This window comes from Callionymus lyra, chromosome 1 (assembly GCF_982586985.1).
Source record: "Callionymus lyra chromosome 1, fCalLyr1.hap1.1, whole genome shotgun sequence".
Taxonomy (NCBI): Eukaryota; Metazoa; Chordata; class Actinopteri; order Syngnathiformes; family Callionymidae; genus Callionymus; species Callionymus lyra.
In genome coordinates, this window is record NC_141818.1 from 34,915,204 (window position 1) to 34,942,730 (window position 27,527).

Below are 27,527 nucleotides of genomic sequence, written 5' to 3' on the forward strand. Positions count from 1 at the left end.
TGTGCTCCAGTCAAACATATTTTACAATATGTACACTAAAAATCCAACACTTCTTTTGAAGCCGGTTTTATGATCCCATCTATGAAAGTGTGTGTCTGCACCTGAACCTCTCACCTGCCTCCCTATTCATCGGCTTTGTTTCACGCATCCGTTCAAAATTGTATTGTTAAAGTGAAAGACAACAAATGATATAATAACAAAGCTTGTCATTTCCAGGAATGGAGAGACAGAAGAAGGTTAACGCTATGAGTGCACAACACACACACACACACTGAGTGAGAGCATGTGAGGCCAGTCGGAAGTTCATCTGAGGTGAGGTTGCACACTGAAGGGGAACATTGTTTGTCAAGAGAACATCCGCCATGTTACGTAAAGACGGGTCAAAACTCTTGCATCTGTGATATCAAGATAATTGTCTGAAATTGTGATAAGAAGGAGCTGATGACTTACTTATTAACGTATTATTATACGTTGACTTTATGACAAATGTGGACTTGACACGTCATTCTTCATACACACGTTGAATGTTTGTGTGTCCAGTTCAGGTCAGGAGACTCCATTCACTTAACTCTAATTCTGGATCATCATTTAGTCTTGTGATCCACTCAAGTTTTATGTTGTGATACCTCGCTTGTTACAGTCAACGTTGAAAAAGAAAAATCCACATTTTTCTCAAGATAAACGCGATTAAATCTTAAAAAGCAACTATTTCACTGAGATTTTAGAAATCAATTGATTGTTATTATGTTCAGTTCTTATAGTTGTTATCAACGTTATTATTTTGTGACTGTATTGGCATTGAAATTGTATTTAGAAGATGAACTTTTGTGTTAATTCAATTCAAATTATTTTATTTAGGAGACGTGAGAATGTCCTCAAAAGACATGGTTGTCCCTTAATGGTCACCACGGGATACAACTGCTGCAACGTCCTCGCTTTACCTCAAATATTCTTTATTCTTTTATCTTATCAATAATAAAAGTTGCACATACCAGTGTTTACAACGTGTAATTTGGTCATAATCTTTTTGTTTAGACTTGGTGTGTACATTGTGTCTCCCTAATTATAATAATAATGTTTTTATTGAGAATGTAATCATCAGTTTTGTGCTGGATCCTTAACATTATTGCTACTAGCTTGAATTAGCTCATTTAAATATAAGCGAGATAAGCATTAGAGCTTCTAGCTTGAAATAGCTCATTTTAAAAGTATATTTTTAATTTGTTCAGGCTTTTCCTTGATTTTGGAACTCCTGTGTTGTTCTCAGTATAATCGCTCTTTAAATACAAATTACTTACTTACTTACTTACTTACTAACTAGCGTTATCAGCATTAGAGCTTCTAGCTTGAAAAAGCCCATTAACAATTATTAGCATTACATGCTTTATTAGCATTAGAGCTTCTAGCTTGAAAAAGTTAATTTTACAATTATTAGCATTACCGACTTTATTAGCATTAGAGATACTATCTTAAATTAGCTCATTTACAAGTATTAGCATTAGCACTTCTTGCTTAAAATAGTTAATTTTACAATTATTAGCATTACTAGCGTTATAAGCATTAGAGTTTCTAGCTTGAAATAGCTCATTTTACAATTATTAGCATTACTAGCATGATTTGAATGAGAGCTACTAGTTTAAATGAGCTTATTTTACAATTATTAGAATAACTAGCATTATTAGCATTAGAGCTTCTAGCTTGAAATAGCTCATTTTACAATTATTAGCATTACAAGCCTTATTAGCATTAGAGGTACTATCTTAAATTAGCTCATTTTACAAGTATTGGCATTATATCTTCTGGCTTAAATAGCCCATTTTCAATTATTAGCATTAACTAGCATGATTTGAATTAGAGGTACTATCTTAAATTAGCTCATTTTAAAATTATTAGAATTACTAGCATTATTAGCATTAGAGGTACTATCTTAAATAAGCTAATTTTACAATTAATAATTACTAGCATGATTTGATCTGTCCAACTCCTCTTTTAATTAAATAAAAACAATTCAATTTAACATTCATTTGAATATATATTTAAATCATATTCTCAAATGTTTTATTGTGTGTGTTTGCTTTTTAAAGTGTTTATTGACCCATTAGTGTTAAGAAAAATAGCTTTAGCTTTTGGTAGCTCGCGGCGCTCATATACACAAGTTGTTATTCCCTCTGCAGAACCTTTTAATAACAATTTGCAAAGCATACACTTACAGGCTGTCTGCAAACATCCAACAACTGCAGTATTAAAAGTTATAAAAACAAACATGTCTACCTAAGTAAAAGTGAACATAAATTTACTTGGAACTAAGCATTAAGTCATTTTCATCAACAAACATGGCTTACATTTATGCAACACAGCTTATATTAAATTAAACACACATGGAGCAAAAACCCTTGAATATTAACTATAACTATTTCACGGTCACATTTAGAAATGTGAGAACAATCAGTTTGTAGCTTGACCACAGACACACGTCTGTCGTCCATTAGTGTTTAAGCCTACACGTTACTGTGACACACTGCAGAATTGTCTCGACTGAAAGGGTTTCGAAGATCCAATTAATTTCGGTATATTAAAGTGAAAACACGTTCAAAAGTTATCATTTGGTCGAGAACTATACAACTTCAGTTTTTCAAGTGAAACAATAAAATGAACCCATCAGAATAATGATGGGTTATCACATATTGAAACGTTGTTAAAAAAAAAAAATGGAATCATTTCTGCACTGAAAGGATGAATTTGTCTTCATTAAATAATGGAATTGAAAGATTTGGATAATTTCAATATAAACTACTGAAAACCCCCCTAAAGAGTTTGATATTCTTTTTCCAATATTAAGAAAAACTAATTATTTGTTTTACTTAATACTCAATATAGTTAAACATTTTAATGTTTGGATTTATCGTCTTAGAATATCAAACTCCAATACATAATACAGAAATTCACCCTTTCAATTTACATATTATTGAATGAAATGACTTAAAAACATAATTCAATGCTTAAAAAAAAGATTTTCAGTGTATACGTCGATGAAATATTCAGATGGAACTTCCATATAAAGGTCCTTGAACTCAACATAGATGTGGGATTTTATCCATTGAGCATAAAAACTATTTTAAAATTCCTAAATAAATGTCGATGAGCAACTGATAACGTGTGTGTGTGTGTGTGTGTAGGCCTCAGGTGTGTCTCTTCATGTGCAGGGCCAGGTGGTCCGAGCGGGAGAAGGCTCGCTGACACAGCACACACTGGTACGGTCTCTGACCCGTGTGTTTGCGGTAGTGACGCGTCAGCTCGTCCGATCTCGCAAACTTCCAGCTGCAGCCGTCCCACGAGCACTGGTATGGCTTCTCACCTGTGTGGAGGAAAAAATACAAAGATGGCGTTTGATGACGGAGAGAACATGATGTGGCGCCGAGGATCTCACCCGTATGTGTTCGTAGGTGCGCCTTGAGGTGCGAGCTCTTGGTGTAGGTCTTGCTGCACCCCGGATATTCGCAGCTGTGGATCGCTGGTCTCTTCTTTCCAGGGATCTTCCTGAGGCGCTTCCCCTCCACGCCACCAGGGGGCATCCGTGGTCCAGACAGCAGCTGCTGATGATGCATGGGCAAGTGGGCAGATTCGGGGAAGCTGGAGAAGAAGCCCGAGTTGTGGTTGAAGTAGGGGTTGTAGTGCTGGGGGTCGGAGGTCACTACTGAGGCAGAGGGGAACCTCCTCTGTGGCAGGGTCACCACATGGGGGAGCTGTTGAGGATAGTACGAGTTCATCTCCCACATGTTGACCTTCTGTTCGCTCTGTCTCTCCGTGCTGACCCCTTGTGAGAACGGGTCGGTGTAAGGTGCATTCTGGAAGGAGGGTCGAGGTAGTGGGTCACTCATGGTGTGGTGGTACACTTCGGTTTTCACCCCACCAGGGGGCGACACTAACTCAGTCATGAGGCTCCCGCTGTCCACCAGAGGACACTCGTGCGTTGCTTCCTGGAACTCTGAGGACTGATAACCCGGAGTGAAGACGTGCTCGTGATGGTTCTGATGGTGTTGAGACGACCACTCGGAGAGCAGGAACTCAATGTCCCATGATGCCTGGCTGTCGTTGTCCAAGAAGTCCTCTGCTGATTGTTGACACACCTGCAGCTGCTGCGAGGACCCGAGTGAAGACTGGTCGTTGTTTGGATCCACGTCAGACCTCCACACCTGAGAGAGCGTTTGCAACTGTTAACGTCTTCAAATATATTTATTCACATGTTGGAATCAGTAAAACTAGTGCAGTGGTCAGTGGTAAATCCTCTGTGACATACAAGTGAAGCTTTAGTAGTTAATTTTATTTAATCTATCCTTTTAAAAAAACAATTATAATTTTTTGGTTTGATACATTTATTTTTCTTTTGCTTGAACTTTTTCCAATGTTATATTAAATACTTTTGACAATATTATCATTTATTTCATCTTCCTTTTAACTACTTCAAATCTCTCTAAACAAGTATTTTCTCAATTGATAATTAACTTCTTGTCGTGAGAGGTTGAGAGTTCGGAAATTCAATCCAACATAAAACATGATTACAACTAAACATTTTGAAGTTTGAGTATTTATAAAATAACCATAAAAATACGTTTTATTTAAAGAAACGTTCTAAACAATCAATTTTAAAAACATCAGTCAAACACATTTAGTCATAATTAGCAGCAGCAAAATGGTTCTTAAATAAAATATCTTTCATCTTTCCTTTCATCTCTGAATCTCTATACGATTAATAAACCAACCTCTAGTCGTGACAATTGAGCGTTTAATAGGTTTTATTTAAAGCAACTGATGTCAAAACATCATTAAAACACATTAAGACATAAATAGCAGCAGCAAAATGGTTCATAAATATTTAATTATAAAGTTTTATAATAATTATTATTATTATAATTATTAATTATCATAATTAAATCAATTTAGTACATATTTATAAGTTTAAACTAAGTTTGGATGACAGTAATTATAAATAATCTATTTATTCTGTTAATATAATGTATGTTGAGTGAACTGAATTTAATTGGAAGTTGCAACTAAAAAGAATGATGCTCTTCGTCATTTTTGTGTTTTTATAGTTTTAATAGTTCTTCAAATGTTTATTTACTAAGACTTGTTGGGACCGAGCTACAGCCGCTCGCTCCATCCATCCAGCATTCATTTGATATAGTTATTGTTCACCAACAGTGTATTTTTATCTCTTCCTCGGATCACTCTTGTAAGAAGTCGAGAACACCAACACACATTTCGATGCCAGACAACAAAACAAATCTTAATTGATCATATTTACATGTTCAGCAACATAATAAATGTCCTGGACACTCAAACGTTCGAGAAGTTCCTCTAACCGTGGACTTACGTTCATGTCAGCGGCCGTGAAGGAGCTGAAGGAAGGAAGCACCGCCTGAGAAACAGCCATTTATTTCTCCCAAATAAATCCAGTTAAGAAAAAAAGTGATATAGATTTGATGATTTTTAATCCTTGCACGACCGCTATCACCTCAGCTGACTGAACTTGAGCAGTCTTGAGGTCCCAGGATCTTCTGGAGTGGCTTTCGAAACTGCTCGCTCTGCTATCTGTCGCTGCTCTCTGTTGTCTATCTGAGTCAGCTGCGACCCAAACTTCAAATCTCTCTTCATGAAGCCTTCGGCCGTTGAAGGTGGAGCGATCGTGCCGCTGACCATTGTGCCTCCAAAAGTTCTTCACACAACTCAACTCATGCTTGTCTATCATTCATAGAGTGAGATCCATTAGTGATCACACTGAGATGATCTGAAGGACATCTTTTCAAGTCAATTTAAAGAAGTCCAAATAAAAGTTTATATGTATAATATTCTTACGTTTACAATACCAGAAAAGGTTGTCTTTGTCCCCCTGTAACACACAAGATGTCCTCCATGAAAGTGTCTTCCTGTCATAATAATGTCCAAAATGGAATATAATAAATGATATGTTTGTAATTTAATCAGAGATTTACCCAAACATTTATTCTAATACTGAAAATATTCACAGAAACAAAGTATATGGAAGTAAAGTTTCTTGAAAGAAATATTGAATGGTTGAATTTTACATTACATTTACAATTTTAAACAGTATAATTGAATTATTATTGTGTTATTAATTTTTTTTTCACATACAGTTATTCTAATTCTAATAATAAAAATAATGACATTAGTAAATTTGATATTATTTTTATTTTTAGCCTTTTAAATGTGATATCAAATGTTGGTATAATAGACAGTACAGAGCTATTTGCTACATACAATAATAGTGACAATGTTGTAACTACATTATTATATTAAATGTAAAAAGGCCACAAATTTAAAAAATGTTTAATAAAATGCAAGTATTGATATTATAATATCAAACGTGCATCTATGCGTAAAGTACAATTCATTTTGACATTCAATTATTCAACAAATCAACCTGTCAATTTCTACATTCTTGAATTCAATGGTTCAAATAAAATTTGAATTCCTGCTTCAACTCTGAGACTTCTGAGAAGACGTGTGCGTGGAAGGTGATTAAAGGTTTATCTTCGGACTTGTGCGTCTGTCCGCGCGCTGATAAGAGACTCCTGAGTTGTGCTGATCACAGATCAGCCTTCAAACTGATCAAGTCTCTCCATCTGAGCCACAGCAGCGAAACAATCCTGTCGAACGGTGAGATGGTCAAGTTTGTCAGTTGCTGCGACGACGATACACGTAAAAAACATGCACCGTGGTCATGAGGTGTCATCTGGATCTGAGAAGGGTTTGAAGGTTTCGACATTCACTTGTATGGCTTCAAATCGCGAATAAAAAAATACTTTATTAGGATCGACTCATCTTATCCTTCACATTAGTTTAAGTTAAACTGTGACATGTTAAACAATTAGAGTAAAACACATTCTTTCTTTGTATACAGGATTGAATTGTAACGTTTTGTGCTGATCATTAGTATCTTCGCTACTATCTTGAAATAGCAACTTCTCTCTTTACAATAATCAACAACAATCAGACATTTTTCCGCTGTAGTTAAGTAGCTCCTTGACAGAGGTATGTGCTGTCCTAGTACTTTTGTGGTTTCAATGTGTTTTCATGATGGGAGTTAATTAAGACTCACACAAACTCTGCAGCGAGAATTCTGACCCGTTCTAGTAGAAGAACTCACATTTTCCTTAAAACTCTTCACTGGCAGCCAGTTCTTTTTTAGGATCAATTTTAAAATTCTGGTTCTTACTTTATTTATGGTCAAGATATTTTTATTTGTGCAGACTTTTCCCTGACTCCTGTGTTTGTCTTATGTGTCTTGACCTTTTAAAGTATATATTTTAACTGTGTATTGTTTTGATTGTTAAAGTGCTTTGTGACCCTGGTCTGGAAAAACACTTAACAAATAACTATTACGTACCTACTTACTTACAAACGTGAACCTTTACACGACCAAAGTGAGTCGTCCTTTCATGTGTTATCAAAGGCAACAGTTGACCCGTTGTGTTGAATACGTTTACGACCTTACATGGTGGATGTATAAATACACGTCTTCTCCTTTGGTCTTCTGTCACTTTTAACAAAACATTGTTGTCTGTGATTTCTGAACTCAAGCAAAAACGAACAAATCGATGTTTAAAGTAATAAAAAAAAAAAATAGAACCGTCATTTTTAGACCTCGTTTACCCACAGGTTCACAGTTTGGTCGTATTGGATACGGGACCAATATATGTATTTAACATGTTTATAATTATATTAAACACAACCAACTAGCACTTTGAAAAATAATTAAAAATAATTGAAATAATTGAAACTTATAGAAGAGAAGCCAATTTTATCATGAAACATCTCTAGTTGTTTTTAAATTTAAAAATACATCATTTAAAAAAATGTATCAGATCAGATTTTTTAAATAAATGTATATCTATTGATTTCTTTTATGACAAATTCACATTGAGCCTTGATATGCATCTGATAATGTATTTAAAATTCAAATGTAAATTTTTTCCATGTTGTTTTCTAGATGAAGAATTCAGAGTGTGGGCTCAGAGACACAGGACAGAACGTCCAGTACAGCCAGGACACCCAGGACATGCTGAAAAGTAAACTCACGTCACCCTATTGTTTTGTTTTTTTACTGTTTATTTACCGATACATGTTTCCTCTTGTTTTCAGTGATGATGCAGGAAAAGAATCTCACTGTTCGCCAAAAACAAGAGATACAAAAATGCCTCAATCGTAAGTTCATTTATATCGTCTGAAGGAATAATCCATTTTAAATTATTTCGCAAGGTGTCGACATTTTCACCTATTAGTTTGTTTTTGTTGTGCAATAACTTTTTCTTCATTCAGGAATAGTAAATTGTTTTTTTTCTGTATGGGTCCAAACACAATCAAATTTATTTATTAGAAATATAAATTATAAATTAGCTGCTTTTTAAAACATTGTGGAGTTTTCTTAACTTAAAAAAAAAATCCAATGTTCTCCTCCTAATTCCAATAATATCCAGCTGCAGAGGCAGACGATTAAAAACAGGAAGTTCATTCGAGCCGGAAGTAGTTCCATCTTCGCGCTCTCCCTGCAGGTGGAGCACCTTTACCGAGTCAGATGGTCGTCCATGAAGTTCCTCCTCAACCCAAACCCCACAAACCAGTCAAGATCCGCCCTCAAAGGAAACGCAGCGCAGAAACATGTCGCAGCTGGATCGCCGGTGTCGAACAGCCTCCGTCACTTCCTGCTGCACGTGTGTTTATCACCGTCACAATGACGGTCACGATATGTCGCGATATGTCACGATATGTCACGACAGTCCATGACTTTCATGCAGGAAACTGGGAAAAGGAGAAAACACGGCTTCAAAACATTATGGAAACAGGAGAAGAATCTCCAAAATTTGTGTCGCAGAAAAGAGTCGAGATGAGAAGAGAACGAGTGAGCGTTGAAGAAGGTGAGATGGAGTTAAAGTTGTTTCTTAATTCTTCGTAAAAATAAGTCGCATCAATAAAGAGTTTAATCAAAACAATAAAATTAAAATACTTAAATCCAATATTAAACACTTTCAATTTAAAAGATTTCCTTCACCTCATAAAAAAAGATACAAATCAAACTTTTTCAATATAAAACGTTTTAAATAAATAAAACGTCATTTTTTCTTTCACCTCATAAAAAAGATATAATTCCAAACTGTTTCTTTATAAAACAAAGCAAAAAAGTTTTTCACTTCAATCATAAAAAAATGATTTAAAACTGTTTTTACTACAATAAAAAGCGACTTCAAAATGTTTTTCACTCAAATTATTAAAAAAACTACTTCCAAACTTCATCACAAAAAAACTATAAAAAAAACCTTTCACTTTAATAAAAAACTTAAAATTGTAACAACCTCAATATTTATTTTACCATAATTAAAAGCAACTTTTAAATGTTTTTCATTCGAACAAGAAAAAAACTAAAACATATTTTAAAACGTTTTCATTTCAATAAAAAATATATACTTCAAAACCTATTAAAATAAGAATTACTGTGTTGTGTTTACAAAAAAGATAGTTTTAGATTCTAAACAAATGAATGTTACATTTTAATTATAAAGAGTATTTCAAAAATGTTTTTGACTTGAATAATAAAAAACAAATTAAACTAGTGATGGTCTGATGAGGCTTCATGAAGCAGTCGTTATTTTCAGAGTCCACTAGATGGCGGTCTCTGCACTATTTTTCCTTTGTATTGACATGTTTTTTTTAATCAACAATAAATAAACACATCTACCTCCATAAGAACTCGACTATAAACTATAATTTCATGTCGTGATGCAACTTAGTTTTGGGCGCCATAGAAGAAAGAAAAGAGTTCCTGGCAGAGATGGCGGCTCTCGGACAGGAGAAGCAGTACTTCGACATCATCAACTCCGAGATCTCACAGGTGGTTTTTCATCGACGGGTTTCACTTGAATTCAAATGATACTCACGTCTTTTCTCTTGTCCACAACAGAAAGTAAGAGAGCTGAGGCTCTTGGAGCGAGAAGAGAGAAAGAAATGAAAGGAAATCAAGAAGATAAAACTGATAGTGTCATTTATTATTTTCATTTTATTTCAGTTACTATACTCAAGATGATTATTTTTCAAGATCATGTTTATAGCTATACATTGTATAATTTATATTGTCGAATTGTGTATTATATACAGTATAAACTAATAAATATGTTATTAAGAAAATGTGGGGATTTCTTTTCACAAGCATTATTTATTTAGGAAAACATCTGCAACAAAACAAACTAAAATATCAAAGTAACTGAAAAAAAGCTTTACTTAAATATAAAATATGATCACGTTTCTCTACAACCTTTCATCCTAAAGATAAAAGCACATAAAGGGTTTAAATGTATATAAATATGTGCTTTTTTTAATGTGTAGCTTTAAAATTTTGTTTCTAGAAATGTGAGTAATTTTCCGTTTACAGTCATGGTGATGACACGTGTAACAATTTAGTTTCTCAAATATTTTTAGAGATATTGTTTTTTAATAAAATGAGTTAAATTCAAATAATCATGTTAATTCATAATTAAAATAATGTAAAAATCAGTAGTATTAGTAGTAGTAATAGTAGTGAAATATCCTGGCCCTTCAGACAGAGTTAAATGGAGAGAGATGTTGCAGGTTATTGTCGAGCAGCTTCTGATGTTTGTGTGAAATAACCTGCAGATCGAGGCGCCACAGAAGTGGGCGAGAATGTGGAACACAGCCAGACCGCTGCCCTACAACAGAGAGTTGCAGGAGAGGCTGAGATGTGAGATGATGACACAGTTTCACTGGATCAACGCAAACACAATTCAATGAATCTTTAACCCATCCTACCTTTGTTTTTACTCAGTGCAAAAAAAGGAATCTGATTATTTTTCGCTTATGAGGAAACAGATAAGTGAATCTGAGCAAAGTAAGTTGATTACTCCACAAATAATTTATGTATTGATGATGTATTTATTTATTTTGTGTTTATTTTTAATTCATTCTCTGACAATAGATTTTTGTCGTTCTTGTGAGAATTTACTGCCCCTTAAACAGTTACATAACAAAGTGAATATAAAAATAATATTTAAACCAGATTTCAAACATTACAATTAATGACCAAAATGACCATGATTTTTTACAATCCTTGCTGCTGTGGCCCTGAAGTGAAAAACTAATTTACAGACTTTAAAATAAAATTGCAATTTCCTAAAACTTTAAATCCGTTTCAGGAATTTTATTTTTATATTTTTGTTTTAGGAATTTTCACGAAGTTTGTGAATTTCTTTTGCACTTCTAGGCCACCATACTAAAGGGCAAATTATTTAATTTTTTTCTGTGTGCCTGTCTTTTTTGATCCAGATCTAAACATAAAGTCCATGAAAATTTGAAGTTAACGTTATTTTTTAAACAATGGTTTGAGGTTTATCACTAAATATTAAATCCCAAGGCGGAACTGCAATACGTGAGGTCACCAGAAGGCGACATTCTGTAGCTCATATTCTTTTTGAGTATTTTTTTTTTTACAACATTTTTGTCAAGAAAATGTTGTATATTTCTAACAAGTATTTTACTGAAATAGGAGAAGCTGAGTTGCAACAGAAGGACACGGCGGCTGATAAACCTGTCAAGGTTCTTTCTTTTTCCGTCTCCCGGAAACGAACCGCAGAGAACTGTCGTCTGTGGAGCAGCTCCATCAGAGAGCCTCCCAACCTCACTCCTCCGAGTAAGACACTCGACAAACTCATCATCTTTTGGAGTGATTTCAAACCATGACTTCGTGTTTGTCTTCCAGAGGATGCCGAGAAGGAGAAGCGACGACTGATAAACATCATGGCTTACGGGATTGAAGATCCAACTGGTTTAGTTGTATAAAAGGATTTTATACATCAACGACAAACATCTCAGTGACAACATCTACACAACTCTTGCCGATGTTTTTTTTTAATCATCTTCTGACAACAAAACGTTCGTAATAGACTTGACAGAGACAATGTTAGGTTTAAAACGACTTATCATCAAAGACTGGTACCAAAAGGAGAACTTACATTAAATAAACAGCAGCCGCGCAGATACGGGACAACACTGAGATGCAAAGTTTAACGTGTAGACGTCACAATTTAAAAGTGCAGACACGGACACGTTTAATACACAAATTCTATTGAAAAATAGAATTTATCAGATACATTTAAACTCTTCGCAAACAGACATGGTTCTGACTTTACTGAAGAACGTCGGAACAACTTTGAATGGAAAAAACATTTTTTAATTAATTAACCATCTTAGTTAAAACATTTTAGGTCAAGAATATATCCCGACTTTAGGCCCAAACATTTTCACGATGGATTAAAATAAACTCAATGCATTAAGTTGTTTTATTTGCTTTAAGGTGAAGATGGAGATTTATTTTCACTTTTGACTATATTGTCTTTGCACTAAGATGCGGCCAATTATTGAAATAATAGAACACAAGCATGAAATGTAGTTATCAGTGGAACATACAGTCATTTCTAATCATTTTGTTTAGAATATTTGGGATCTTAATGTTAATGGAAGAACAGTTGCATTCAACACTTCAATTTTCTGCATTGAAATGTTTTTTTGTTCTTTTAAGCGATAATTATTATTTTTGAATGATTGAATTCCATTTTTTTCCTTTAAGTGGGGACCAACAGGAAAATGGATCTAATCGAGGACTCGGAACAAACACACACTTCCACAGTGTTTTTAGCTGTTATTGCTTCAATGTTTATCGGCTGGAACGTAACACAAAAGTAACACACAAACACAAAGTATTCTGGATACATTCACAGAGCAAAGAATCCAAACGGAGCAGCGTTAAAATTTGAAGGCAAGAATTCTTCACGGCCAAATGAAATGAAACATTAATAAAACTAGTCAAAACTCAGCACTTATGAAGCAGAATTTTCATTAAGGTCTTGTTAGGTCCATGAGTTTATCTATAAGCACATGCCCTTAACTACCGCTTCTTAACTCATGAGTTCTAAACGTAAAACATGATGATGAACATTTGATAAAAGTTCATGTTCATCTTGATGAGAAGGCCTCGAGGAAGAGTCCATGTGCAAAGTAAAAACAAGGTCAGATGCAGTTGGAAGTTTGACAGTAGAACCTATGAAAGCACTGGAGTTCTTGATACAGATATGGTGACTCTTGACGCTACTTAAAATCCGCTCAATTCATCTTTTACTTTGAAGTTTTCCTTAAAAGTGTCTGTTGCACAGGTAAGTTCACTCCTGAGCCTCTTTCCCACGTTCAGCTTTTCTCCTTGCGAGGACTTTTCCCAGCTTCTCCTTTTATACTCAACCTCGAGAGCACCTTCATCGGTTTGAACTTTGACCCCTTTTTCTTCTGCTTCTGCTGCTGCTGTTGTTGCTGCTGCTGCTGCTGCTGCTGCTGATGCTCACCGTCTGAGTCCTTGTGGAAGTCTGCAACAAAAAAAGAAGTTGAATCCATTCATCTTGACTCTGATGAGTCAATGAAGCTTCATGAAGCATCGTCTTCCTTGTTAAGAGTCCACTAGAAGGATCATTGCCGTGTAATCATGCGCTTTGAGGAACCATTCAAGACAGGTGGTATTAAAAAGTTGCTAGAAACAAATTAACACATTGATTCAAACGATGCTACGCGAAGCTTCAGCAACAAATCACTGGTAAAAGTGATCCCCCATAAAGTTCCATTGAACGGTTGTACCTTTTTTCTTGAGCATGGCCTCCATGAGTTTATCCTCCTCTTCATCCCTGAGAAAAAGCAGCAGTCAGAGACTCTTCTTGACGGGCTGACGTCCACTCACCTCTGTCGGTCTTGATCCATGTTGTTGACTATTTGGTTCCGCTGCTCGATGACGGTGACCAGCTCGGCCATCAGTTCCTGCTCGCGGCTCTTGTCTTCCTCGCTCCAGTCTTTCTCTGCACGGAATAACAGTGACATGAGAACAAGATTACGTCTCAGGTTCGAAGGATTTGTCGCTGTGTTTACGGACCTGGCTTGTTGAGCAGACACCTGAGCTCGTACTCCACATCAGCCTGCCTCTCCTCCAGGTTCTGCTGCTTTGCTCTGTGAAACAAAAGGTTGACTCAGCAATTCAGAAATAAGGATTTTTCAGTGTGCGGTGCTTAAGGTCATTTTCTAATGTACATTTTTCAATGAAAAGTACTTGAAATCCTCCACCTTCTTCATCTGCACTCCCTGTAGCCTCATGGTTCCACTTGGGTTCCTCTCATATGTTCTGTCTGGCTACGGCTAACCTTCATTCCTCTCCTTTCTAGAACATATCTCCACCTCTCCAGCTTTTCCTCCCCCTACTGCTCTGCTCTCACCATAGATCACAATTTCATCCGCAAACATCATAGTCCCTGAAGTATCCTGTCTAACCTCATCTGTCAGTCTGTCCATCACCACTGCAAACAACGAGAGCCGAACCCTGATGTGGTCCCACCCCTTTTCCAGATCTACAAAGGCACAATGCACCTCCCTCTGACCTTCTCTGTGTTTCTCTACCAACATTCTTAAAGCAAATAATGCATCTGTAGTTTCCACTACTCTTTCCCACAACTTCAATGTATGGCTTATCAACTTTATTCCTCTATAGTTACTGCAATTCTGAACATCTCCCTTATTCTTAAAAATGGGCACCATCACACGTGTTCTCCATTCCTCAGGCACCTCCTCACTCTCTAAGATCTTGTTGAATGGTCTAACCAGACACTCTACTGCCTCCTCTCCTGGACACTTCCATACTTCAGGACCAACTTCAATGCCTCCCTCACTTCACCTTTACTAATCTCTGCTACTTCATGGTTCACAGTGGTCGCCTCTTCACCCTTTGCTCTCTTTCATTTTCCTCAATTATTAGCTCTTCAAAGTACTCTTGCCATCTATCACTGCTGTGGCAGCTGTCAACACATGTCCCTCTCTATCCTCAATCACCTGAAACTGCTGGACGTTTGTCTTTCCCATCTCTCTCTCCGTATGAATCATTCTCTCCCTCCTTACTTTCCAACCGAGCATACAGTTCATCATAGGCCCTTTGTCTGGCCTTTGTCACCTCTACCTTTACCCTGCATCTGTACTCCCGTCTGCTCTCTTCAGTCTTCTCAGTGTCCCACTATTTCTTTGCTAACCTCCTTCTCTTTATATACTCCTGCACTTCCCCATTACATCACCAAGTCTACTTATCTACTTTCCTCCCAGACGACACACCAAGTCCTCTCCTACCTGTCTCTCTGATTACATCAGCTGTAGTTGTCCAGACATGTGGGAGCTCTCCCTGACCACCCAGATTCTTTCTCTACTCCTCCCTGAAAACCATAGAACAATCCTGTCTTTTCAGCTTCCACCACTTTGTCCTTTGTTCTGCCTTCGTCATCTTGGTCTTCCTTGTCACCAGATTCATCCTGCGAACCACCATCCTATGCTGTCTTGCTACACTCTCACACACCCCTGCTTTGCAGTCACTGATCTCCTTCAGATTACATCATCTATACAAGATGCATGATACCTGTGTGCTCCTACCTCCACTCCTATAATAATATTCCAACCCTATGCTCATGCCTCTTTTGGAAAAAAGTATTCACTAAAGCCATTTCCATCCTTTTTGCAAAGTCTACCACCATCTGTCTCTTCTGCATCACTTCATCTAACTCCAGAATGTTTCCTTGTCCTCTAATTCACATACCACCTGTGGGGCATAGCCACTCATAACGTTTAACATCACACCTTCAATTCCAAGCTTCAGACTCATCAGTCTATCTGACACCCTTTTCACTTCCTAACAGACTCCTCCTTTAGGATGACCCCTACTCCATTTCTCTTCCTATCATCACCATAGTCGTACAACTTAAAACCTAAGCTTCTCGCCTTTCTACCTTTCCACCTGGTCTCTTGGATACAGGAGTAGATCCTTCTTCCTACTTCTATCAACTCTTTAGCTGGTTTATACTGACAATCAAACATTTTTAAATACCTTTTGGCATTTTTATGTTTCATTTAAATCATGAATTACTAATTATAACATTATTTTGGTTCCCACCGTTAAAACAATTAATAAGAAAACAACCATCATGCAAAAACAGTACATTATAAAAATGATGACTGGGTAAAGAATTTTTCAAAGTGATCTCAAAAATGGTTTGAGTCCAGCAGGATTAAGAAATGATTCATCTGGAAAACGCATTTGAAGTCAGCAGTTCAGTTGTGAATTCCAAGAGAAAGTGCTCGCCAGACATTCCTGCCCTCCTCGTACTCACGTGTAAACCAGTTCTGCTTCTCGTCTGACCAGGAGGTGCTTGTCGTGAATGAGGGTAAACCAGTCGACCAGCAGATGCTCCTCGTCCTCATCTGGAATAACAAAGGCATTGGTAGCGTTTTCAACATCTTTAAATGATGATAAACAATCAAACCATTTGGGTTGTCCCTCAGTTTTGTCTCCAGATCCACTCCCCTCTGCTCCAGCTCGTCCAGCTGTTTCTCCAGCTGGCCCATCTCTCCATAAATGTCTTCGGCTGGGATGTACTGATCCGACTGGACCTGGAATTATGTTGATCTCAGTGAGGATTCTTGCGTCACATTTTGGGATGGAGCGTCGTACCTTGCGCTTGATGAGTGGAAACCCGTGACCAGGGGCCGGGGGCCGAGATGGTCGAGGCCCTTTTGGGGGTTTACTTTTGGATTTAGTTGGTGAAGGTGAAGCTTTCCTGTTGAAGGGGTTTTCCTTACATGTTCTCTGGAATGAAAGGATAAAAGGTTAATATAATTTGTCCAAAATAGAAACACTTAAATATATTAATAAATATATGTATTTAATATAAGATATAGTACATAGTTATAATTAAACTATATAAAAAAAATGTTGGCCTTTACAATTATATTTTACTTGTATCATTGTTCAATTGTACACATTTCAAAGTGTGTATATAAACTAAATAATTGTAATATACAATTAACATGCAAATATTTACTGTTAGTAACTTTTTAACATCTAGCAGCTAGAGGGAAGCAATAATTACGTCTACACAGTTAAAGGAACACTGAAATCCAGCGATATCTCGGTGGTGACTAAGGACGAGAGGATACAGTCGACTCCAGCAGATTTTAAAGCTGATGTTTGGACATATTTTGTCAAACAAACAAGAGCAGTTACGACTTCGTCAAGAGTCACGTGGTCTGTAAATTCTGCAACACCAGAATCAAGTACTCGTCAATACTACAAATATATACTTGTTACTACAGTATCTCAATATATCGTATTGTTGCCTATGCATTACGTATCGTTTTCCTGCCAATACAAACCCCTACCCTTGATAAAGAGTCAAGTACCTTCCGTGCAGGGACTGCTAACGGGCTGATGGTTGTCCCGGGTTCTGGCGGAGAATCTCCTTTTTCTCTGGAGCTGCGGCTGGTTTGAGGGGTTGCTGGTGCAGAGCTGGTGTTGGAGGGCACCTGCGAGGAAGGAGTGCTCAGGGAGGGATGCGGGGATCCCTCGGCAGAGGAGAAGGACGGGGTGGAGGGGGCGGATGGCGAGCAGATGTAAGGCTCCGAGACACTTTTGGTGAAACTCAGGTCCTGGTCGCTGCCCGCGGCGTTGCTCAAGGGCGGCTGAGAAGAACTGTTGTCTGAGCCGGAATACAAACTTTCTACGCTTGGAGCTGGTGAGGGAGAGCAAGAGGAAGACTGAGAGGGAGGAAGAACTGAGGAGACGTAAGGTGTGAAATCAAAGGAGAGGAGACAAACGAAAAAAGTCAACATCTATAAATAAGTCTGTTTTCACTCATTTGACTTTTGTTCTAAGCCTTACTAAAACAGTGAGTGGAGCATGCAAACATGAATAAGGACTGGTCCGTGAGAGCAGCTGTTGCTACACAAAATTAGCCACATTTATGTTGACAAACACACAAGCTAAATGATCGTAATGCTTGCACAAACAAACACAGCAATTAACACAAGCATCGGCAGATGAACGTGTCTATGGAAGTATTTCAGTGCCATCAGAATATTGACTGATAGAAGATTATTTAAATTTTTAAGCTTTGAATGATGTCTTGAAATAGCGTTTAATCGCTTCCAGCAGACAACACCGGTGCGTTGGAATCCCCCATGATGAACAGAAGCTTCAGGGCTTCTACATTGTTTTGTATTCACTCATTTTTGAATATATAAAAGAAATTCAACCTTTTCAATATGGAAATGATTGAATTTAATCCAATATAACAAATCAAACCTTTTGTATATATACACTATTGAAACCATCCAATATTGTAATGGCACTGATCTACTTCTATACACATGTTAAAGTGCAGATTAGGTCATATTTCTGAACAACATCACATTTTTGTCACTGACGTTTCTGACCGTGGCTACTGGCCGGCGGGTGAGGAACACGAGGAGCTGGACGTTTCTTGCTCTTGGCTGGGCTGGCAGAGCGGGACGGGCTTCCTCCACTGTGGGGGGTTTCAGCCCCCGAGCCGTCAGCTGATTGGCTGATGCTGTACCAGGGATGACCGGCCGCCACCGTCGAAGGAATGCCACTCTCGTCTTTGGTCTCATTTTCCTCTTCCTCGTCATCGTCGTCCCCAAATGGGTTAGCTGGAGGTGTACTGGGCCGGGAGCCTTGACCTTTGAGAGGGGACACAGAGTTTATGGGTGTTGCTACTCCTGCCGAGGGAGGAGGAACAGGGGCTTTTTTCTTCTTTGATTCTGATTGGACGAGGGCAAGCCAGGGAGGGTCTTTTGGTTTATGGGAACCACCGGATAAGCTGGACAAGTGAGACACAACAATGGAGGTCACACAGGAAAAAGACCAACAGCTTAATGACGACAAAAAAAGAGGATGAGAGTAAAATAATGAAAGTATATCAGTGTCATCAGAATACTGAATGCTTTAATTTTATATTGAAAATGCTAAAAACTATTTTATTTATGTTTTAATTCATTTATATACTAATATAGATGGATAGATAATTAAATAATTTGTATATTTAAAGGTTGAATTAGTTTTTATTGAATGATAGGTGAAAAAATGCACGAGTTTGATATCCTAATAATAAAATAACAAAAAAATGCATTTTAAATTGAATGTAAAAATGTTGGTATATCAACACCATGTTTTTTAAATTGAATTCAAAATTCTACAAAAATTACAATGTATTTTTGAATGTCAGGAATCGGAACGTCACACTAAATAATTTTTTTAATATTCCATTTTTTATTTAAATTTAAAAAAAATCTAACAAATTCAACCTTTCAATATACAAATGATTGAATTCAATTATGTAAATTAAACCTTTCCATATAGTTATTATTCCATTTAATTATTCAAAAAAGAATTGAATGATTAAAAAAAAAAAAAAAAAGTTTCAATCAACTACTTCATATTCTGATGTCACTGATGTGCTTCCGTGTGAAATTACCTTTCTGGAGACCGGGATCTGGCTCGTGGTTTGGGAGCAGTGGGAGGCTTAAGATGTTCCCCTGTAACAAAAAAGACAGGAAATCACCTCATGTTTGGGCAAAATGTGAACAAATATTTATTAGTTATCGTCACATACTTGCTGGTGAACTGTCAGATGCTCGGGGCAGTTTGACCCGAGGGGAGGGTCGAGGCGGAGGGGTGCGTTCAGGTATTCGGCGGGGTGCTGGTACTGGTCGGCAAGAACTATCATTTAGTTCAGAATGAAGTTCTCCATTCGACTTGTCTGGTGTGGAAACTTCATCTCCAGCTTGCTCTTCTTCCCCCTCATCGCTCTCATCAAAGGGGTTGGGAGGAGTCGAAGGACGGTTCCTCTCTTCGGTTCCTCCACTTGGATCTGATGAGGTCGTAGTTTCAGAGGAACCGTCATCAATGTCTGGTGCAGCGGTGACCTCAGCAGCGGGAACCGTCTCCGTTTCTCTTCTCTGGTCGGTTTGAGAGTCAGGAGTGTGATGACAGGTGGTCTGGACTACATCGAGCGTCTGGCTAAGATCAGGGCGTCCGTTCTGATTGGCCAAAGCTTGCCTCGCAATGTGGTGTGTGCAGACCAACGTCACAGAATCACCTCCGAATTTATACGAGCCGGGAAGCAGAGTGCTGCGACATTCAGTACACCTTAGGACGAAAACAATAGATTTATCTTAAAGTTGTCGTCAATACCTAAAAAAAGCTGAATTTTAATACATTTATATCAAATATTAAGTGCTGTATCATTTAGTTTTCTAGCATTCTTTTGACATTTCTACTTCTTCTGGTGGAAACAAACACAGAGATAATTAGGCCAAATTGAACCTCTAAGAATGAAGATATCATTTGGAAATCTGTGACTAATCTGTGTTATTATCATGTTTTGCTAGTGAATAAAAAGAATTAGAAACGTTATCAATATAGATAAATAGCTATATACATGCGAACATGCCAGGAGACATTCCGAGTGTTGAGTAAAATAATTAATATAATCATGAATGAGGACAGTTTCCCATCAATGAGAGCCACTGTTGCTAGACTAAATAAGCCACATTTATTCACTATATCAATCATAGAATTTGCACGAATTTAGGTATCAGGAGATTAACACATTTTGAGTACTGATTATGTCATATTTCTCTACAAAAAAGCACCTTGACAGTGTTTCACTGCTTGTTTTAAAAAGGGGAAACAAACATATTTACATATTTCATAAGGGAAGAGAAACTTTTTTTTTTTCTGTAATCCCCAGTTTACATATTTGAATTGTGGGTAATTGTGTTTTTTGTACAGTTAAAAAGTTTGAAAAAAATAAGGATATATCACCAATTCATCCAATATCATCATAATATACAGGGAATGAGTGTTATATATTTATTTAAAAAAGGTAGATCACAGTAAAAGAAACAAAAAAAATAATGAATTGCACTAAGATTTTCCCCCCAAATCGTCGAAAAAGTACCATAAAGCATTTATTGAGTCCGTTCAAGGTCGGCCGTTAACTCACCTGAAGCAGTTGCGATGGTAGAGCTTGCCGTCCACGAGGAAGCGCTGGACGAGGTGGACATGTTTGTGGCAGAGGGTGCAGGTGCTGCTGAGCGTTCCCCGTCTCCCGGCCGGAGGTTCGCCTCCTTCGGACTGGCTCGGCACGAAACGGACAATGTTTGCGTGGGGGAGGACGTGGTGGAGACGTCGAGGGAGGGGGAGATGCAGAGTAATGGAAGGGGGAGATCAGACACGGAATCAGGATTTGAGGATGCAGATCTGAATTCTGTTGTGTCTAAGTGATCAAGAGCTGTATCTTCATTACTGGCAGATGTCGAATCCGTTGAAAGACTTTATTAGTGAAGGTCCAAACGACTCAGATTAGTTCACTAATTGGTTTGACTACATAAATGGGTTATAAGCGTTTTCTTAAAAGGTGTCACACGGAGTTAGGATAATGTTAGTTAGTTGGTTAAAACAAAGTAACCCATCTTTTTTTTTTTTTTTACCTTTGCTTCCAAACCCACCTACAACCCCCATCCTACTGTCTAGGCTCAGGATCAGTGAATGGAGGGAGAGTCAGATGGGAGGAGGAACAAGTACAGGAAGAGGAAGGAGTGGAATGGATTTCCATCTAGAGGGGAGGGTGTTGAGGTAGATAAGGAAGATGCCAGTAGTGGGGGGGGAGGAGGAGGAAAGTTGTTGAGGGCATGCGATAGAAAAAAGACACAGGATACAAAGCTATCTTTATAAAGTCCCTCTACACTGCAGAGCGACACAAAAGCCAAACACGCTCTTGTCAAATAAACAGTCTAGAAAGGAGGGTGGGCTGGACATGCCTATGAGCAATTACTACAACCAATTAAAAGCCAAACTTTAAGTTTAAGAACCTGACAATTAAACTGAGGAAATGAAAAAAACAACATGCAAAATAAGGTGCAACAGATGTTAATCCTCTGGAATAAACGTATGCGCAATAAGGGTGTTTCCAGACATTCCCGTTCGTTGGTGCAGAAGCAGTTCTTACCTCAGAATAATTGACTTTGGCTTCTAGAGGAGGAGATTTCTTCTGAACCGGTTCACTGGGATTGACGGAACCGATGCGCTTCATACATGGTGGATTTGCTGCATGTATGAAAATAAAAAGGTTTTGTTTGGTAAGATTTTCAAAGGATGATGACATGCATAAATTAAATAGAGACACAATTGAAGGTATTATGTAAACTGTAAAAAAAAAGAAGTATAAAACTGTTTAAGTTAGAGTTCACTCATTATCTACTCAACCTGAAGTCAAGTATCCCATCCCTTGGAAATTTCAATTTTGCGTCAACAGTAACTTTCAGATATTTTTCAAACCCACCCAAAAACACCATGGCTTAACCCCCCGTTTAGTTGTTGCCAAGCAACATGGAGACAACAGGGAGCAACATAAAAATATGATTCAAATAAGGAAAAATACTGAAGAATTATTTAACTTTGTTTTCCTTTTTAAATAAAAAAACCCCACACTTTAGATATTTTTTCAGATTTATTGAAGGAATATTATATACTGTAATTGTTTGTGGGACAAAAGGTATTGACTCAAAATTGTAATTTATATGATAAAATGATATTGGAAAAATACTTATGAAACTTTTGGAATGCATCTTCTGAAAAAAAGTATATGTTTTCAATGCTGTTATGGTTACTTACCTTGCGACTTGTTATTGAAGAAGTTGTAGTACTGGGAGACATAAGTGATGATGCTAAGTCGGTCAGGAATTCTCATAGAAACCATGTCTTCAGGATCCAACAGAGCCGGAATCCCCAGCTGAGTCTCGGCAACTTCAAACGCCTGTGGTGGTTAGCTAGCATTAGACTTCCGATAGTATTTGCATCATACAAACACAAGAGCCAAATGTACTGGCAAAATGATGGGTTTTTACAATACTAATCTCACTATAATGTCTTAGATGTCAATTCACAGTAAAGGGGAAAAAAAGAAAACAGGTTCTCATTTCAACTTTATGTTGACCAACAGTGGAAAAAACTATTTAAGTAGAAATTCCAGAGTTAATCATAATGTCCCAAACTCGTGCCCACAAAAAGCTAACTCATCATTTTTGTGGTATCCGCTAAATGATTTAAAAATATTTCTCTGCAAAAGCTTCAAGGACACGCCCACTCCGACAACAACACTTTTAAAGGTGGAGAATAAGCAGAGAAGCAAACACACCCGACAGTTACGCCAGTCAACAGTTATAATCTCACAGGTGACTCAACACGTTTGGAGGCAAAACCGAAAACATGCAAAAGACGACATGGAGTTTCTCAAGACTTACTAGTCTGTTGTTTTCGTAGACGTTCTCCTTAGACAACAAGCTGAAGTCGCTGCAGAAGGAAAAATAAAACTTGGTTAGTAAGAAAATATGGATACTCTTAAATACCACAATATTTTTTTTAAGATACTGCATCAATATTATACAATACTGTAATGACTTTTTTTTACTTTCAAATCATATTATAACAATATTTTTTTTTAAATTTATTTTACAATAAAGGGTTGTAAAATAAAATGTTCGATTTTTTAATTTAGAATAATATTCAAATATTCAAAGCAAATACACTTCCAGCCTCTAGATGACAGCAGGTATTACAGCTTCTGTGTGAGATCCTGGCAATTACTGAGAACAAGAGGATACAGTCGACTCAAGCATGTCTTAAAGCTGATGTTTTCAATTATTTTGGTTATAAAACAAATGAAAGCAGTTACGACAAGAGGCATGTTAATTCTACAACACCAGAGTCAAGTACTCTGACAATAATACATGTATATCACAATATAGCACAATATACTCTTGACCCTGTATCGTATCACCAGATTATTGCCAAAACTTCCCGTTTCCGTGCCGACAGCACATTTGACCAAGCAACATTAATGAAATAGAGCGCTCACTTTAGCTCACTGGTCTCACGTTATGACCCATCAAACTAGTTATTATTGGCTGCCTTCACAGAAGGTCGGAGAGAAACTGAGTCATAAAGACTGGAAGCTGTAACAGCAGGTAGCGATGATCACAAAAATAAAACCTGCTGAGAGCGACGACCGAGACTAGAAAGAAGGGGGCTGCACCAGACTGGAGGGATGGAACTTTAATTACAAAGTTGAGTTTTAAAACGCCTGGAGCAGCGACTGAGAGCCCGGCAAACATTCAGCAGTAAACCTGGGAGTGTTCTGAGGTGTTTCAGGATGAAAATGTGTGTGTCTTATTTGAACAACACGCTGGTGTAGAGGGAAGAAGAGAAAAAAATCTGTTGGAATTTTTCAAAAGGGTTTTTTAGGGCCATGTGGAAATCGCAAGACGACGAAAGTCTTCTGAATGGGCTCTGTGTTGGAATCAAACAGAGTGACCTCTGTTCTCACTAATCTATTTCCCATGGTCATAAACTGGGCAGCAGCTATGATATCAACTATGACATCTCTTACCATGACAATCACCCTAGCTGATAAAACCCAGAGAAGGCTACAGATGAAAATGAGTCCTGAAAATGAATGAAGAAATGAGATGGTACACCACTCACACGTGCGTTAAGGACATGACGTCCGACACGTTATGCCAACCTGAGCCTCAGTGACAGCCTCATTCCATAGTTTATTTTGAGAACAAGGACCGCTGACTAGTCTGAGAGTGGTTTCCGGGATTTAAATATGTGATTTTAAACCTGGATTTACTTGTTTGTCAAGCCCTCAAGTATTTTCAGGGAATTTTACTTGCAGATTATACATACATGAGTACTTGGATATACAAACATATAATGTTTTCAGGTAAAAAAGAGGAAGATATTCAACAGTGATATCCATCTTTGTCAATACATCCAAGTGGAATCTTTCAAATAAGATCCAAAATATCTTGTTCTGTCTGCTCTAAATTACGCAGGTGTTGATTTAGTCTTTATTCAATATATATATCAATATAATCAAAGAATTGTGACATTGTGCTGTATAAATATTTTTTCATACCATTATCAGACAAATGGTTAATTATTGGCATCAATATAGATTCACACAATTCACAATATTAGATTTCTGTTTTTGCATGTTGACAAAAAAGTATAGCTAAAACAATAAACCCACCATAATCCAAGTTAAACCTGGGTTTCCTTAACCATTTAAATTAAATTGTTAATAATTGATTGCAGTTAATTTACAGCCATTTTAAATTTGCAAATAAAACCACATATTACTTTAAGACTGGTCAGAGAGACAGAGAGCAAGACAAGATGCATACAAGAGTATATTTTTAAATTTTTCTTTTTTTTTTTAAAGATTATAAGGTCACTAATCTGGGCTATAGCGGTTGTATAAGAGAACAGAATTTAGATAGATAATCTTTATTGAAAACGAGTGGATGATTTGAGGGCTACACACTGTAATGCAGTCTCTCATCCGGGAAATTTGACGACAACTCTTCAGCAGCAGCAGAGAGCACAGCACAGTAACAATAGACCAGTCGGCTTTCAGTGGTAAATCCAGCCTGACAGGCGATGGTCTTAACCAAAGATTAGCTTGACGGCCTGTGTGTCTGGTCAGAGAAAGTTTAACCAGGTCACTTGCTACTCTTTTCACGGAGGCTAAAGGAAAGACAGTTGATTTGACGACAAACTGTTTTACAATTAACATAATGGTTGGTCAACATTTATATCTGTTTAAAACACAATAATGATACAATTACAGTCACATTCATACACAATACCCAAATATTTGTAGTATAAACAATTTATTTGAGTCTTTTTTCACACCATTTATGACCTCACAGTTTGTCTTCTGTGTCTTCTTTTTTCTGGTATCTTCATTTCTAAAATTCTTTGTCCAAAATGTCCATATCTTCAAACCTTCCGGTCTCCTCTCATTTTATTCTTCTGACTTCTGATCTTGTCCTTTTCAACATGTCCTCCTACATTACGTATCCAACAACTGGACTATCAACCATTCCCAATTCCCGTAGTAGGTCATCGCCATTCTATCTGCACTCTCTTCCTCGCCTCCCTCTCCAACCACTGCTGTGGACGATTGACTCGATTAACTCATGAAGTTTCACTACCTCTCTTTGCGTCTCTCGCTTTACCTCCTGCATCTTTCTTTCAGTTTCTGTCACGCTCCTACTGAACTTCAACTGTATTCATCTCATACGTGTGCTCACTACAAAGCACATTTGCAAGAAGAAAAGGAAATAAAACAGAAGAACTGTGCAGTAAAAGTGATAGTTCACCTGAAATTCTAATTTCACAGTTCTAGACACTAGGAGCTTCCAATAGAACTGAGCTTCTTGGGTGAAAAAGTGTGCCAAAGGATGCGAGCGTTAAATGGACGAGTAGAGACATGGTTGACTCTGAAACTTTACCCGACTCTTAGTCGATAGGATGGTGAGATGAAAATAAATACATTTCTGGTGAACTATCCCTTTAAGTGTGGCTCAAGAGGCTGTTGCTGGGTAACAAGATTAGAACAAATATTTGGGGTCACCTGATTTTCAATTGGAAAGTCAAATTCAATTTAACAGTGTGGCTGTTCTCTTACTTTAAATGTATTGAACTTTAACATCACACAAAATGCCAGATGAGGAATGTTATAATAAAGCTAAACAGCAGGTGACAGTAAAGGTCATTTTTTAAAATCCTTGTCGAACTGCATCACTACGACACCCAGCTACTGTCGTAGTGAACTTTATTTGTCTTAAAAAGAAAACAAACAAGGGGGATACTTACATCAACTCTGGTCTGTGTCGATGGATTATGGCACAAAACGCCAAACCGTCCCGAAAAGACGTAGTCATGTCCTTTACTTCCACGTCCTGGTAATTCTCACACTGGATCCGACACCACTCCTGGAGAGCCCTTAAGGATCCCATCATTGTGTTCTCTTCGCTGATGTTTCCAAGAGCGTTTTTTTGTTTGTTTGTTTGTTTGTTCAGTGGAAAGAGTCCTGAGCGAGGAGAGCTCGAGCAGACATCAGCAGCAGCAGCAGCAGCGGCGGCGCTGCACGCAGGCAACACCCGGTCAATACGTCACATTCATGGGTGGACAGCGAGACAACGTTTTAACTCTGGATCCTTATCTATGGTCGTGTCGATCACCGACTATCTTGCGAACTTCGACCACATCGCAGACAAGTGAACACGCAGCTGGTATCGCGAGTTGATAACGAAAAGTTACCACCTTAGCAACCTGGCTAGCCGTTAGCATGCTATTAACTTAGTATCGGCCAAAGGTAACGTTATTAAGGTAAACAAAAAAAACAAATTATAGTTTCGAGTCTTTACGTAAATAAGTTAAATACGTCTAGTGTTTAAGAAAATATATTTAAAGTCTATTCAAAAACAGCTGGACAAAAGAGTCTATTTTTTTTTAACTTCTGTAACAAAAAACGACATCTATATATTAAAAAACGCGTTACTACTGACCCGGAGTGAATACATGTGGTAAAAACTATCCTGTCCTCAGCACCCGACAGTCAACTCCCATCTCTTCTTCACGCACCGCCAAGTTACCGCTCCAACTGGAGGGGGCGCTAGGGAGGCGCGTCAGCAACCTTCCCCTCGGCTCTCGCGATATCACGGCA

General features: G+C 37.6%; 3 protein-coding genes and 1 pseudogene across 6 annotated transcripts; 1 reads left to right on the forward strand and 3 right to left on the reverse strand.

Annotated features, from left to right (window-relative positions):
* Nucleotides 1-1,887: 1,887 nt before the first annotated feature.
* klf1 (Kruppel like factor 1 (erythroid)) lies at nt 1,888-5,601 on the reverse strand. Its single transcript, XM_087783289.1, has 3 exons — nt 5,375-5,601; nt 3,428-4,193; nt 1,888-3,355 (listed from the first exon to the last, which is right to left on the reverse strand). The coding sequence occupies exons 1-3, from the start codon at nt 5,432-5,434 to the stop codon at nt 3,180-3,182; spliced, it is 1,002 nt and encodes a 333-aa protein (XP_087639415.1). The 5' UTR covers nt 5,435-5,601; the 3' UTR covers nt 1,888-3,179.
* Nucleotides 5,602-6,684: 1,083 nt separating this feature from the next.
* Nucleotides 6,685-12,898, forward strand: LOC148089212 (UPF0193 protein EVG1-like). Of its 3 annotated transcripts, XM_087804460.1 has the most exons (10): nt 6,685-6,777; nt 8,012-8,090; nt 8,164-8,226; nt 8,574-8,732; nt 8,817-8,936; nt 9,807-9,907; nt 10,687-10,771; nt 10,856-10,918; nt 11,573-11,716; nt 11,786-12,898. In XM_087804460.1, exons 1-10 carry the CDS (start codon nt 6,730-6,732, stop codon nt 11,863-11,865), a joined length of 942 nt encoding a protein of 313 aa, XP_087660586.1. In that variant the 5' UTR covers nt 6,685-6,729; the 3' UTR covers nt 11,866-12,898. The 3 variants fall into 3 exon arrangements, with proteins under 3 accessions (XP_087660586.1, XP_087660602.1, XP_087660596.1); XM_087804476.1 differs by lacking the exons at nt 10,687-10,771; nt 10,856-10,918; nt 11,573-11,716; nt 11,786-12,898 and adding an exon at nt 9,977-10,096; XM_087804470.1 differs by lacking the exons at nt 6,685-6,777; nt 8,012-8,090; nt 8,164-8,226 and having other exon boundaries at nt 8,496-8,732.
* Nucleotides 11,919-27,446, reverse strand: micall1a (MICAL-like 1a). Of its 2 annotated transcripts, none has more exons than XM_087804446.1 (16): nt 26,675-27,446; nt 23,251-23,299; nt 22,622-22,763; nt 21,957-22,054; nt 20,952-21,082; nt 19,557-20,092; nt 19,419-19,479; nt 18,361-18,764; nt 17,329-17,699; nt 16,601-16,735; nt 16,413-16,539; nt 16,260-16,350; nt 13,994-14,067; nt 13,805-13,919; nt 13,705-13,751; nt 11,919-13,439 (listed from the first exon to the last, which is right to left on the reverse strand). In XM_087804446.1, exons 1-16 carry the CDS (start codon nt 26,818-26,820, stop codon nt 13,267-13,269), a joined length of 2,700 nt encoding a protein of 899 aa, XP_087660572.1. In that variant the 5' UTR covers nt 26,821-27,446; the 3' UTR covers nt 11,919-13,266. The 2 variants fall into 2 exon arrangements, with proteins under 2 accessions (XP_087660572.1, XP_087660563.1); XM_087804437.1 differs by having other exon boundaries at nt 18,352-18,764.
* Nucleotides 14,078-16,227, reverse strand: LOC148089214 (uncharacterized; annotated as a pseudogene).
* Nucleotides 27,447-27,527: the final 81 nt, after the last annotated feature.